The sequence below is a fragment of the Tribolium castaneum genome, chromosome 5 (assembly GCF_031307605.1).
Source record: "Tribolium castaneum strain GA2 chromosome 5, icTriCast1.1, whole genome shotgun sequence".
Classification (NCBI taxonomy): Eukaryota; Metazoa; Arthropoda; class Insecta; order Coleoptera; family Tenebrionidae; genus Tribolium; species Tribolium castaneum.
This window is the reverse complement of record NC_087398.1, coordinates 832156-846769: the sequence shown is the minus strand read 5'-3', so window position 1 is coordinate 846769 and position 14614 is coordinate 832156. Positions and strand designations below refer to the sequence as shown.

General features: G+C 36.0%; 1 protein-coding gene across 2 annotated transcripts; it reads left to right on the top strand.

Moving 5' to 3' along the window:
• Positions 1-4534: 4534 nt before the first annotated feature.
• On the top strand, positions 4535-14546 carry LOC658286 (ATP-binding cassette sub-family C member 4). 2 transcript variants are annotated; one of them, XM_008195870.3, is made up of 11 exons: positions 4535-4675; positions 5111-5309; positions 7833-7943; positions 8045-8390; positions 8588-8810; positions 8864-9948; positions 10036-10185; positions 10232-10961; positions 13020-13250; positions 13299-14013; positions 14062-14546. In XM_008195870.3, the coding sequence occupies exons 2-11, from the start codon at positions 5236-5238 to the stop codon at positions 14333-14335; spliced, it is 3939 nt and encodes a 1312-aa protein (XP_008194092.1). In that variant the 5' UTR covers positions 4535-4675; positions 5111-5235; the 3' UTR covers positions 14336-14546. The 2 variants fall into 2 exon arrangements, with proteins under 2 accessions (XP_008194092.1, XP_969781.1); XM_964688.4 differs by having other exon boundaries at positions 4569-4675; positions 5116-5309.
• Positions 14547-14614: the final 68 nt, after the last annotated feature.

Sequence of the window (14614 nt, the reverse complement as noted above, 5' to 3'; positions counted from 1 at the left end):
ATTGCACTAGATTTTGCGTCAATTACGTGATTTAGCATTTGATTGATAACCAATGCACATATTTTTTATATTGATGGAAAATATATAAATATTGTAATTATTATTGTATTTTATTGTAATAAAAATAAATAAAAGCAATGACCAGTTTATTATTAGATAAATTAAAGATTAGACATTTATTTTTACCAACAGCACATATCATCTCGGTTTTTTTTTTAATACAGGCTGGTTCACGAGTAATAATGAGCCTGGAAAATTTTTTAGAGATAAATATTTTCGTTTAATTATTTTTATAATTTAAGAAGTAATTCATCTAAGGATTCAACGCTAAAGTTTGAAGTTATGTTTCACCCACACAAACTTTTTAAATAAATCAACATTACAAACTAAATAATTGCAATAATTCACATAAAACGCAAATACTTTCAGTTCAAAAGTCGGCGAATTAACTCGAGAAAGCATTTTTTTCGACTTTTTTCAATTTAATTCTCTAATTTGTCATCAGATTCCATCAAAAGATGCCGGGCGTATAAGTCAACTAAAGTTTGAAGTTATATTTCATCTTTACGTTCATCTCTTTTTCTCTCAAAATAAAAAGTACGTTTACAAATTGGCGCCTTTACGTGCTTTTACCTTTTTCCTCATTATTTTCTTATTTGTGTCAGTTTTATGCTCTGCTTTACGTTTATACGTCTATATGTTCTCTCAATCTCTTACTTTTGTTCTCGTGTTGTTTCACTTACCTTTTCTACACTTTTTTTCTTAGAAAAATTGTTGCCCTGATCCGGGTGCGAACACCCGACCTCCCCCGTCGTAAGTGGCGCTTATACCACTGGGCCACCAAGGCCCTAGGTACTGACCGTGTTTTGCAGATATTTTAACACAAACTTTTTAAATAAATCAACATTACAAACTATGGGGTGCTTCAAAAACATTTTTCAGGCTCATTATTACTCGTGGGCCACCTGTATAATTTTATCAAATCAAGCAATACAAAAAATATAAAATTTCCAAAAAGCTAAATTAACGAAGAAAGTGATTAGCAGAAAAGAACCTCTTAATGATGTCTGCGTTTCTTCGCAGCATAAAGTACGGGAAATGTTTTGGTTCGAAAATAGCTACTTTAAGGACGCAAAAAGTATTAAAATTCTCACTTTCTTTGACGCACTTCTTCTCTTTATTTGTGATGTCTTATTTGAACACAGAAATACAAAATTAACGAACTAATTAATTAACTAATTAACGTTTAGCGCTTAATTTAGCCACACTATAGATAATAAAAAGAAAAATGTCGACAAAAATGAAAAATCACATTTTCGTTAATTTATTTTACTATGGCAACTTGTTTTGCTTACTAAATAAGCAAATATTACTAAATATTAATGTGTATTGATTTTCACGGATAATTGATGTTTGAGAAAAACCGCTGGAGTATTTATTTTCTATTTTTTTATTATTGGATTCTTAAATGAAAAACCCAAATCTGAGGCCCAGTTTCCGAATCAAATACAAATAAACAAGCAATACAATAAGTATTCTATAAATTCGAGCATTCATTGTTTTAAAAATATTTCGAGCAAGTTCTGTTCAGCCTTAACGAGGTTTTTAACATTTTAAACGAAATAATCACACTGCTTATCATAAAATGACTTTGTAAAAGATAAAACTTGAGTAAAATAAAACACCATTGCACTCACCTATTTTAAACATTTAATCGAGTAATAAATCATGAGGATAAAAATTACTTAAATATTAAAATTGCCACCGTAATCTGAATCAAGGTTTCGATCATTAACAAGTAAACAAAGGTAGCTTCAGGGTTCTGATTTGTGCAGGTTTATTTTTCGACAAAATTAGACGCTTCATGGCATGATGGATCTATTTGTCAATTTTAATAAGACCCTTGCTGTTGAGGTATAATTTATTTAATTTTTGCTAAATATATGAATTAATTGTGCCACCCGTACATTCTGTAATTTTTACAGTTTCGAAAGATCATGATTCACTTAAGTTTACAGTAATGAATGAGTACAATTTAACCAAACAATTTTAATAAATGTGGATTAATGCCACGCGTTCTTCGTAATCACTTAGATACACAAGCATTTGAAATACGCAAACGGCTGTTAACATGACTCAACACAGATATCGAATCTACAACCTCACGTAAATTTTTCTTTCAAAAATATTACTTACAGCATCACATTTTGAAAAGCACATCACTCAGCTCATGTCAGGAGAATCTAACGCTTACTTATAGCTTCCGATATGGGTTCAATGTCCCAATAATCAACTTTTACAATAATTCATGCATGCATTATGTACCATATGTAAATACGAACGCTGCATTATGTATTTGGAGTTTGACACCGCAATTATCTATCATTAATCATCACCGAAGAGGGAACAAATCCTGACCTCACCTTCTTGGTACAACTTTTGTTATAAATTCTTGTTGGACAAAAAGAGTTTAATGGGTCTAGCATTGTTTTCATCGAGTCCAAAATGTTATTGATTTGTATGCAAAACAATCAGCTATAAAGCTGTGGTATGTAAATGTCGCTTGGAACTGTTGTAGCACACACCTTTAAGAAATAACCTAGCTGATGGCTCACTTAGAATAATAATTCATTCATAAAAGCCGATGACGCATTGATGGCTTTTAAATATATAATTTGATGCTAACTATGTAAGATCGGCTCGTCTTATTTTAATCTCAGATTACATGGTAAAACGTGGAGAATATAAATGATTGTGGTCAAGTTGCAATTTAAAACTCGACTCAGGTACTTGTAAACAAAACTGTAAAAGTTATTACCGAATTTTGGCGTTTTTTTCAAAAGTTTTGTACTCAAAAGTATGCAGTTATTATAATGAGGCATTAGAATTCATCCAATTCGATATTCAAATTGCGTTTCTTAGAATTATTACGACATGTATCCAATCACGCCAAGGAAACGAGACTTTAATGCAAATTTTATCTCTGTCCATCTCACAAGAAATTTGGTAGTGGCCTCCAAGACACCGAATTGTTATTGATTATTTAAATAACTTTGTGTTAAAAGAACTGTAAAAAGTAATTAAACATAAATTGAACAAAAGGATTTTATATTTTCTAAAAAGCGATTTGTTCCAGTTTTACGAGCTAATTTCAAAGTTACGGAACAATGAAACTACTTTCTTGGCTGACAAAGGAAAAAATAAATGTCGTTCTTGACCCTCCAATAAATCATTACATTGTCGAGCTAAATCCTCCGTTTTGAAATTTTTTTCTCATATTTTCTATTTACAACTGCATGTTGTGGGATTTATGAAAGAAAAAATAAAAATATTGTAGGGGTAATTATGTATTTTGAAAAATAAGTTCTGAAAGTGTTTAGAATTAATTAAAAAATATTTGTTTCAACTCGTTGTAACAAATGTCAATTTGTGGAACAAGTGGATGGCATTTCCTAACTGGTTGTGCAAATAGCCGTCTAAAAAAAGTCTAAAGGTTAATCAATCTGTGATTAATTCTCAGATTAATTATACTTTTTCCAAAAACAAGTAGTAAGAGTAAGAAGAAGCAGTCGTTGAGAATACTAAATAGATGGAATGTATAGATTATTATTTAATTTAAAATTGATGTAAGTATTTTGTATTTGTCTTGAAAATTGGTATTTAGTCAGTGCTTGTTCTAAAATGACATGAAAAGCAACAATTTATTGCAGAATTAATAGAAAATTATCAGAATTATCTCATAGCAGGCATTGAAAATGAAAAGAATTTTTCAAAATGTCCTTTATTTTATCCTCTTTTTTCCTTCCAATTTAGTTGCAGAAAAAAACTAGTATAAACCACATAAGTAAGTGAGTAGAACATCCCAAAATAAATAATTTGGCGTCCGTTTATGGCAATCATAAACAAGTGTTCGAGTGTTTATAATACCATGTTCATCTAAAAATTGCTTCCGTACAGCAAAGGTCGTGTGAATGAACTTGGGCTTTTTATTTGTTGCAAGTTTACCAACGGTAGTGGCATTTTATGGCTTTGGAATTAAGTCCACCTTTATGGTGCGATCAACACTATCATTAAAATTGCCACAGCTCCTGAACAATAGAATTGAACCAAGTTTCTCCTGAATTTTTAGCATGTCGCAAGCCATGTGAACAAATCATCGTGACATTAAGAGCTCGTAAAGATACACTATTGACACAAAAAATGGACCGGAGTCGCTCCCCATAAAAGGAGATTAATTAAAATCTGATAAACCGCTTGTCATTCATTAGGCGCTAAGTTATTCATCGATTTGTAAATCGCAGACGAGTCCTTTGAAGTACTATCTACCCTCTCGTGTCGGATGACACAGGTGAAGTGAAGAATTCCATTTCTGAATACCAAAATTTCACGCTCTGGGACTCTAATTTCCTGGTGCCACGACCAGACACGTTCTGGCCAAAAAGTCGCCCTTCTACCTGAACTTGGCGAATTCGCTCCGTACTTAGCATATTTAGATTAGAACGGTATGTAAACAAATCGTTTGGCGAATCGACATGACGTTTATTTCAGTTTTAACCAACGCATCTACTTTGTCTGTTACCAGTTGGCGGCCAGTCGTCTTCACGGAAGGACGTGGGGAATGCCGCGGTGAAGTCGCGTGTGTTAGTTTTTTAAAAAATTTCATTACGAATTAAAGGTCAGTATAAAAATAAACGCCCCGAATTTTATTTCTGATCTTTGGTATCACGTGCAATAATTGTTCGCAACCTTGCCGAACAATTATCCTCCTTTCTACAAGGCTGCTTGGTCGCGAATTATTTTAGCGGCAGTCAATGAATTTATTGGAATATTACGCAATATTTCGCTGTAATAATAATTACAGAGTACATATTTAACGTTTTGGGAGAGTAACCTTGAGTTCAAAATTGCTGCCACGCTAATTTAACATTTCTTATCGATATCTTGCAAGTCATTACAAGGGAATGAATGCTTGCTCATTATGATACACCAAACACCGAACGAAACGTGTTTGTTTATTTTTCTATTGCTCCAATTAACCCCCGTTATTGACTATTTGATCTCGCGATACGAACCCATTAATTCTTATAACCATGTCTTTTTTCTCTTCCAGTACAGTATTCCCGGTGCCATCCATGCGAAAGTTCTAATTTCGACATAAAGCAGTTAAAATAAATAAACACCGTGTATGTGCTACCAGAAAAATAAACCAAGTGTGCAGTGTTACAAACACCGGTCATGGATATCACCAAAGAGTATTACAACCCGAATCCCCGGGAGAAAGCGAATTTTCTCTCGGTGATGTTTTTCACGTAAGTCAGAGAGGTCTTGGAGTGCGGCCAAAAACTTCCGGCATACTTCATCAGTGAATTTTGTTTGAAATTGCTTGACAAAGCCCAAATTTTGTCTATTTTTGACTCTTTCCCTAAGTAAACAAATGGCGAAATTGGTCAACAGATGTTCACGATTATCCGACGTGTGATTGATGCTTTTCAGAAGGAAAACAGTGGGGTTTCAGGACCCCGAATGTGTGGCCGATTTAAATTTTTTATCTCGTAACTGTAAACGGCCTTGGACGTAATCGTGCATCAGTATTTGCTCAGTGTTATCTGGACCTTTTTAAAAAAGAAATTATAATACTTTCGTAAACATTTACCGCTGCGAACGAATTAATATACATGCGTGGTTTGGGTACATTTTTATTGATTATTTGCTGTTATCTCAAGAGGTGTATGCTGGCAGGAGTGGAAAATTTGAAGAGAAAAGCTGTCTCATTTTTTATTTTCCGGGCCATATAAATTATAAATCCGTGAAAGGATCTATTCGGTTACAAATTGGCCGATTTGGTTCGTTAGGTCCTATTGTTATGTTAAAGTAAAGCCCTGTCATTAGTATCATGGGATTTGGTTAAACTGTGTGTCTATTTACATGTTACACATGAATGAGTTGCATAATAACAGTACAAAGACCCAAACAACTGGCACTGATTTAATTTCAAAAATAACACACGATTTAGGAGAAAAAATACCTTCGATTCAAATTAAATTTGGTTCAAACTTGTTAGAAAATTTTAAATGAATTGATACGGCATCATGGCTCAAAATTGGACATAATAATAAAAGGCACAATAATTGTCGGACTTTCAAGACGTATTTCACGTTTTTTTATATATTATAAAAGTTCATTAAAAAAACGTGATTTTTGGTTTAAAAACGTGTTTAAATCCTCAGAACATGCCATTTGTAACATAATTCTGTGATTGTTTTTTTTAATTCTGCGGAATAATTGTGTTTTTGCTGAATAAAGGCTTAGAAAATTAAAATGTTTGATTATTTTCGACCAAATTTGGTGATTTTTTTCGTTCTTGTTTATTGAAAACAAGAAAAAAAACTTATTTTTTGTGTAAAAACGTGTTTAAATCCTCAAAACTTGCCATTTTTAACATAATTCTGTGATTTATTGGCCTATTTTTTAAGAAATTGAGCGCAATAATTGAGTTTTTGCTGAATAAATACTTAGAAAAGGTAAAGTTTTGGTCATTTTCGACCAAATTTGGTGATTTTTTCATTCAAATTTAATAAAAACAGGAAGGAAAACTTGATTTTTGGTCTAAAATGTGTATAAATCCGCAGAACTTGCACAAATAGTGTCGTTTTTGACATAATTCTGTGACTTATTGGCTTATTTCTTTAAAAATTGTGCGCAATAATAGTGTTTTTGCTGAATAAACGCTTAGCAAAGATAAATTTTTGGTGATTTTTGAACAAATTTAGTGATTTTTTCGTTGCAGTTTAATAAAAACAGGAAGAAAAACCTGATTTTTGGTCTAAAAACATGTTTAAATTCTCAGAAATTGCAAAAATAAGGCCATTTTTAACATAATTCTGTGATTTATTGGCTATTTTTTAAGAAATTGAGCGCAATAACTGAATTTTTGCCGAATAAATACTTAGAAAAGGTATTAAGTTTTGGTCATTTTCGACCAAATTTGTGGATTTTTGTCTTCTATATTAATAAAAACAAGAAGAAAACGTTTAAATCCTCAAGACTTACAAAAATAATGTTAATTATGACATAATTCTGTGATTCATTTACTTTCTAATAAATCTTGCACAATAATGAGTTTTTGCTGAATAAATGCGCTTATAAAAGGTAAATTTGTAGTCATTTTCCACTAAATTTGGTGACTTTTTCGTTCTAGTTTAATAAAAGATTATCTTTAATAATTTTAATTGGATAATTTTAAATTTAATAATAATAATAATCTAACAATCAGACAAGACTGAGCGTTTGCTCTCAAATACTGTGTATAATATCTCTCTGTGCAAGTGATTTTTTTTTCAAAATTTGTCTATAAATTTTTCATTTCAAAAGCTGATTTATGTGCGACTAGTAGTTTTTAAATGATAAAATACTTTACAGTAGACATCCTGATGTATTTAGCAAATCATATAAATTAAAATTAAAAAATAAACACGAAAAAGGCTTCTTCGGCTTTTTACTGTCTCAGGCGCAAGAATTTCTCGTAATTTAGGTTCGGATAAGAAAAAGCGTGAAATTTTTAAATTACGAAAATTTGGGCGACAAAATCCGCTCTAAAAAGTTATGTATTTATTACTAATCGAGGTAAAGTACTCAGTTCATAAAGTACATTAAAAAATAAAAACCAAATTTAATACAATTTTAAAAAAAATGAAAGCAGAAAATAAAGAATTTCTCCGTCCTTGATTTAATTTTTTATTATTACAACAACCGTGAACATCTGGACGTTAGTATTTAGATAAGCAATTCTCGCTTCTTTTCCTACAACCTGACCAAATTTTTCCTTCCTACAGTTACACGATTGACATGTTCAAAAAAGGCTACAGTAAGACCCTTGACGTTGATGACCTTTACAGCCCCATCGAAAGTGACAGAAGTACCCTATTGGGCGACAGACTCGAGAGGTGAGGATTGAAACATTACCCCGCGTGCTGATAATCATATTCCATAGATAACAGTCTCGATTTCATGCAGATGTTCAAAACACTTGACCTTTTTTTTCCAGCAAATGGAACAAGCACATGGACAGCATAAAAAAATCAAAGAAGAAGCGCAAACCCAGCTTGCTCAAAGTGCTCGTGGCCACCTTCTGGCCCGAGTATCTCCTCCTAGGTGTTATTTTAGTCATAATGGATTTATGCGTGAGATTAAGCCAGCCTATCATGTTGGGACGACTCCTGGACCATTTCAAACCCAACAGCGATGTTGATAAGACCGCTGCTCTGTGGTACGCTGGAGCTATTGTGGGATTAAATGCCATGAGTGCGCTGCTCATTAATCAGTACATCATGAGGGCATTCCATTACGGGATGAAGGTTCGAGCCGCTTGCTGCGCTCTTATTTACAGAAAGGTGAGGATTCGACGCGCTGGGTGGCCACGACACGTTTGTTTTGACTGGATTTCAATGAGCCGATCAGAAATCAACCCCATTTGATCAGTATTTAACTCATTTTTGCACATTGGAAGTATTGAAAGTTCTAATAAAGTCGCTATCAATTTTCTTATTTTAAATTCAATCAAATCAGCGTTTTTCCGTTTTTTCTCCAGGCCCTTCGCCTGAGCAAGACGGCGTTAGCTGACACCGCTGCCGGCAAAGTAGTAAATCTCCTCTCGAACGATGTAAGCCGTTTCGACGTCGTTTCCGTCCTGATCCACCACATGTGGGTGGCACCAACGTCGGCTATAATCGTAGCTTACCTTCTTTACGACGCAGCTGGATATGCTGGCCTTATTGGAATAGCTCCAGTCTTCCTCGTAGTGCCTTTGCAAAGTAATAGCCCACAAAAGCCTGCTCTACAATTTTAATGAACCCAACAATTCCAGGTTACACTGGCAAACTCTCCGCAATTTACCGAAAGAAAACGGCGCAAAAAACCGACGAAAGGGTGCGCCTTATGGACGAAATCATCTCCGGAGTCCAAGTGATCAAAATGTACGCCTGGGAGATACCTTTCGCCAAACTGATCCGTTTTGCCCGAAAGGCCGAGCTTAGAATCGTGATGAAATCGTCCTACGTGCGGGGACTTTACATGACGTTTAACCTTTTCACAACCCGAGCTGCGCTTTTTTGTACCTTACTTTGCCTGGCTTTGACCAAACAGGACATAACCGCAAGTCGTGTTTTCGTCTTCATGTCGTACTACAATATTTTGGCCCAAACTATGTCCAGTATGTTCGTACGTGGCATCTCCGAGATGGCCGAAGTCCTGGTCGCCATCACGCGTCTCCAGAGCTTCATGACGAACGAAGAGTTCGTCAAAGTTAAAGTCGGGGACAATAATGATAATAAAATCAACTCTGACAAGACCCGCCTCGCTTTGCGCAACGTTTGTGCCAAATGGGACGTTTCCTCCTCTGATAACACCCTGTCCAACGTCAATTTCAGCATAAATCAGAGGAAATTACTGGCGGTGATTGGGCCTGTTGGCAGCGGCAAAAGCTCGCTGCTGCAGGCGATTCTGGGCGAGTTGGAGGTCACCTCAGGCGATCTGCACATCAACGGATCGATTTCCTACGCGTCGCAAGACCCTTGGGTGTTTGCCGCCACCGTCCGGCAAAACATCACCTTCGGGCTCGATTTTAACAAGAAGAGGTACAACGAAGTCGTGCATGCTTGTGCCTTGGAGAAGGACTTTAAGCAGTTTCCCGACGGCGATTTGACCATTGTTGGGGATCGCGGCGCCTCGTTGAGTGGCGGACAGAAGGCGAGGATTAATTTGGCACGTGCTGTTTACCGAGATGCTGACATTTACTTACTCGACGATCCTTTATCGGCTGTTGATATCCATGTGTCTAAGCATCTTTACGATGAATGCATCAATGGCTATCTGGCGAACAAGACGCGGATCCTCGTCACACATCAAGTTCACCACTTGAAAAATGCCGACGAGATCATCATCCTAAATAATGTACGTTTTTTTGATTTTTTTAGCTCAGCGAAAAAACAGTACATTTATTTGCAATTACGAGCAAAATGTTTAATTGCATTATTATAGGGCGCCATCGAGAACAAAGGCACCTTTGAAAACCTAGCCAACAGTGACACCATATACGCGAGACTGCTGACAACAGAACCCGAACACACGGCTGAAGAAAAACAGAAAATGTTCGAAGCGGCGAAATTAACCCGCCAAATCTCGACTCGAGTAAGACTTTTTTTAATCCACCCAAAAATATAAAAAAATTCTCTAGAGCAAAACCTCCTCGTTGGCAAGCGCCGTTAGCGACTTAAGCATCCCCGAAAGCATCCTCCAGGAGGAGGCGCAAGAACCCGAAATCAAAGTCAAGAGTTTGCAGGAGGAATCCTCCAAAGGCAAAGTGCACGGTTCCCTCTTCTGGCAGTATTTACTAGCCGGAGGCAACTTCCTCTTCGTCTCAGTTGTCCTGATTCTGTACGTCCTGGCCCAAGCTGCTGCCAGTGGTGTCGATTTCTTCGTCAGTTTTTGGGTCAATATCGAAGAAGCGAGGAATAGTACGAGTAACATAACTGCGATTGGCGAAGCCCCGGATTGGTCAACCGAGACTTGCCTCTACATCTACGGTGGATTTATCGCAGCTGTGTTTATTATTGCCTTCACCAGGTCTATGCTGTTCTACAAGCTGGCAATGCTAAGTTCCCAGAAACTGCACGACACTTTGTTCAATTGTGTGATAAATGCATCGATGAAATTCTTTGATACTAACCCCAGTGGTCGCATTTTGAACCGCTTTTCCAAAGATATAGGGGCCATAGATGAACTGCTGCCAAAGGCAATACTAGATGCCGGCCAAATTATCCTAAACATGGCCGGTGCCTTAATTTTGGTAGCTATAGTAAACCCGTATTTTTTGATAATAGTTGGCATCACAGGAATCTTCTTCATGTTACTAAGAGTCGTGTTTCTGCGATCGTCGAAAAATATCAAACGACTCGAAGGAATGAGTAAGTTTTTTCTGCGAAGCTTTCAGAAAATATTAAGTTGTATTAAAAAAAATAAGGATTTCCTTAAGTAGTACCAGGTTTTCTGTTTGTTTGTTTCAGAAAAAAAAAACAGATTGAAAAATGGTGGATGCGCCATTATTTATTTAAAAATTCACAACTAAAAAACTAAAAGTTGTAGAGCAAAACGGTTTGTTGCAGTGAATTCTGCGGCTCAGTTTACGTATTAAACCATCGTTTTTACAATACTAACATATTCGAAAACTTATTTAAAAAATTATGGTAATTTGAAAAATGGTAGATGCGCCATTATTTATTTAAAAATTCGCAACTCAAAAACTAATAGTCCTAGAGCAAAACGGTTTGTTGTAGTGAATTCTGCGGCTCATTTTACGTGTTATACCAGCTTTTTTACAATACTAACATATTCGAAAACCTAGATAAAAAATTGTGTTAATTTGAAAAATGGTGGATGCGCCATTATTTATTTAAAAATTCACAACTCAAAAACTAAAAGTCGTAGAGCAAAACGGTTTGTTGCAGTGAATTCTGCAGCTCAGTTTACGTATTATACCAGCTTTTTTACAATACTAACTTATTCGAAAACTTATTTTAAAAATTATGTTAATTTGAAAAATGGTGGATGCGCCATTATTTATTTAAAAATTCACAACTCAAAAACTAAAAGTCGTAGAGCAAAACGGTTTGTTGCAGTGAATTCTGCAGCTCAGTTTACGTATTATACCAGCTTTTTTACAATACTAACTTATTCGAAAACTTATTTAAAAAATTATGGTAATTTGAAAAATGGTACATGCGCCATTATTTATTTAAAAATTCTCAACTCAAAAACTAATAGTCCTAGAGCAAAACGGTTTGTTGTAGTGAATTCTGCGGCTCAGTTTACGTATGATACCAGCTTTTTTACAATACTAACATATTCGAAAACCTATTTCAAAAATTATGGTAATTTGAAAAATGGTGGATGCGCCATTATTTTTTTAGAAATTCACAACTTAAAAACTAAAAGTCGTAGAACAAAACGGTTCGTTGCAGTGAATTCTGCGGCTCAGTTTACGTATTATACCAGCTTTTTTACAATACTAACATATTCGAAAACCTAGATAAAAAATTGTGTTAATTTGAAAAATGGTGGATGCGCCATTATTTATTTAAAAATTCACAACTCAAAAACTAAAAGTCGTAGAGCAAAACGGTTTGTTGCAGTGAATTCTGCAGCTCAGTTTACGTATTATACCAGCTTTTTTACAATACTAACTTATTCGAAAACTTATTTAAAAAATTATGGTAATTTGAAAAATGGTACATGCGCCATTATTTATTTAAAAATTCTCAACTCAAAAACTAATAGTCCTAGAGCAAAACGGTTTGTTGTAGTGAATTCTGCGGCTCAGTTTACGTATGATACCAGCTTTTTTACAATACTAACATATTCGAAAACCTATTTCAAAAATTATGGTAATTTGAAAAATGGTGGATGCGCCATTATTTTTTTAGAAATTCACAACTTAAAAACTAAAAGTCGTAGAACAAAACGGTTCGTTGCAGTGAATTCTGCGGCTCAGTTTACGTATTATACCAGCTTTTTTACAGTACTAACTTATTCGAAAATTTATTTAAAAAATTATGGTAATTTGAAAAATGGTGGATGCGCCATTATTTTTTTTTAAATTCACAACTCAAAAACTAAAAGTCCTAGAGCAAAATGGATTGTTGCAGTGAATTCTGAGGCTCATTCTACGTGTTAAACAACTTTACGCAAGATTTAAAAGTTTGAATCTTTTTGCGTAAAATTTTAGTCGTGAAGTCACGTACCTTCCAAAAATAAAAAATTAATAACTCGCTCTCGCAAAGTTTTATGGACTTTTTTATCTTTATTTTAATACTCAAATTACAAATTGCATAAAAAATACATATTAAGATGCAGCTAAAGCGTCATTTATTTACGCCTGTCAGTGGTCTCATCCTTATTTCTATTAATACATATTCAAGGAATGGCTTAAAAATCGCAAGTAAAAGCAAAACTTTTATTTATTCCAGTGCGAAGTCCCGTCTTCACGCACTTGAACGCAACCCTAAACGGTTTGACCACAATTCGGGCATTCCAAGCCGAAACCATCCTTCGAAACGAATTCGACAAACACCAAGACTACCACACTAGTGCTTGGTTCATGTATATTGCGGCAAGTTCGGCTTTCGGCTTCTATTTGGACTTCCTCTGTTTCATTTTTGTGGCATTGGTCACTTTCAGCTTCCTCACATTTGGCGATAGTACGTCCAGTCCCAATCAATTATTGCGTTACTAAATTTCTTCCATAGGTATTGGACTAAAAGGGGGTGAAGTAGGACTAGCCATAACCCAGTCAGCTGCCCTCACAGGTCTAGTCCAATGGGGCATGCGCCAATCAGCCGAAGTCGCCAATCAGTTAATGTCAGTGGAACGAGTCCTCGAATACAAAGAACTGCCCAAAGAAAAACAACCCCAACAGCCCAAAACACCCCCGAAATCATGGCCAGCTAACGGGAAAATCGCCTTCACAGACATGGGCTTGAAATATGACGAGAAGGCGCCCTTGGTGCTCAAAGACCTGAACATTGTTATTAACCCCAAGGAAAAAGTCGGGATTGTTGGGCGCACAGGTGCCGGGAAATCGTCCCTGATTGCGGCCCTTTTTCGCCTAGCCAACGTCATTGGGGAGATTGACATTGACGATATCGACACCAAACACTTGCAACTGCAAGTTTTGAGGTCCAAGATTTCGATTATCCCCCAGGATCCCGTCCTGTTTTCGGGGACTTTGCGCTACAACCTGGACCCCTTTGAGGATTATCCCGACGAAGTCCTGTACAAAGCTTTGAACGAAGTGGAGCTCAAAGACCCGGCAAACATTATTAACCGGTTGGAGAACCGTGTCATGGATCGAGGATCGAACTACAGTGTGGGCCAGCGACAGTTGATTTGTCTTGCCAGGGCCATAATTAGGAATAATAAGATTTTAATGCTGGATGAGGCAACTGCCAATGTGGACCCACAGTGAGTAATTCCACGTGTGATTTTCCGTGTTGTGATTTTTTCTTCCAGAACTGACGCACTCATCCAGAAGACAATCCGGCAAAAGTTCGCCGATTGTACAGTTTTGACGGTCGCCCATCGTCTCAATACCATCATGGACTCCGACAAGGTTCTAGTGATGGAGAGCGGTACCATGGTCGAGTTCGACCACCCCCACGTCCTCCTCCAGAACCCGTCAAGCAAATTTAGCAAAATGGTCGCAGAGACGGGAAAATCAACGGCGGAACAACTCCGGAAAATTGCGAGAAGTAGTTATTTGAAGAAGCACGCCGTCCCTGAATGATCTGTTGCATTTTTACTTAATCGCTAGTATTTTATGTGTTCCTGTACTGTATTACTTAAGGCCCAGTTGATATTTTAAGTTACTTAAATTAGGGTAATAAGGCTGTGTTCCTTGCCTTGTGTAAACCAAAGCGGCTTCAAATCGGTGCCAAACGTGGTGCTCTTATCAAAATGTAAATAAATATTTTAAATATATTTTTTACTACACAAAACTGTTTTTTTATTCAATTACATCACACTTCCTGCAAAGTCAATAGCCCCAGATTACGGGGTCAAAGAT

Coding starts and splice junctions, on each gene's coding strand:
- LOC658286 (XM_008195870.3), top strand. CDS start 5,236: ATGGATATCACCAAAGAGTATTACAACCCGAATCCCCGGGAGAAAGCG. Junction 10,962..13,019: donor CAAACGACTCGAAGGAATGA/GTAAGTTTTTTC, acceptor TATTTATTCCAG/TGCGAAGTCCCGTCTTCACG. Junction 13,251..13,298: donor CTTCCTCACATTTGGCGATA/GTACGTCCAGTC, acceptor TTTCTTCCATAG/GTATTGGACTAAAAGGGGGT.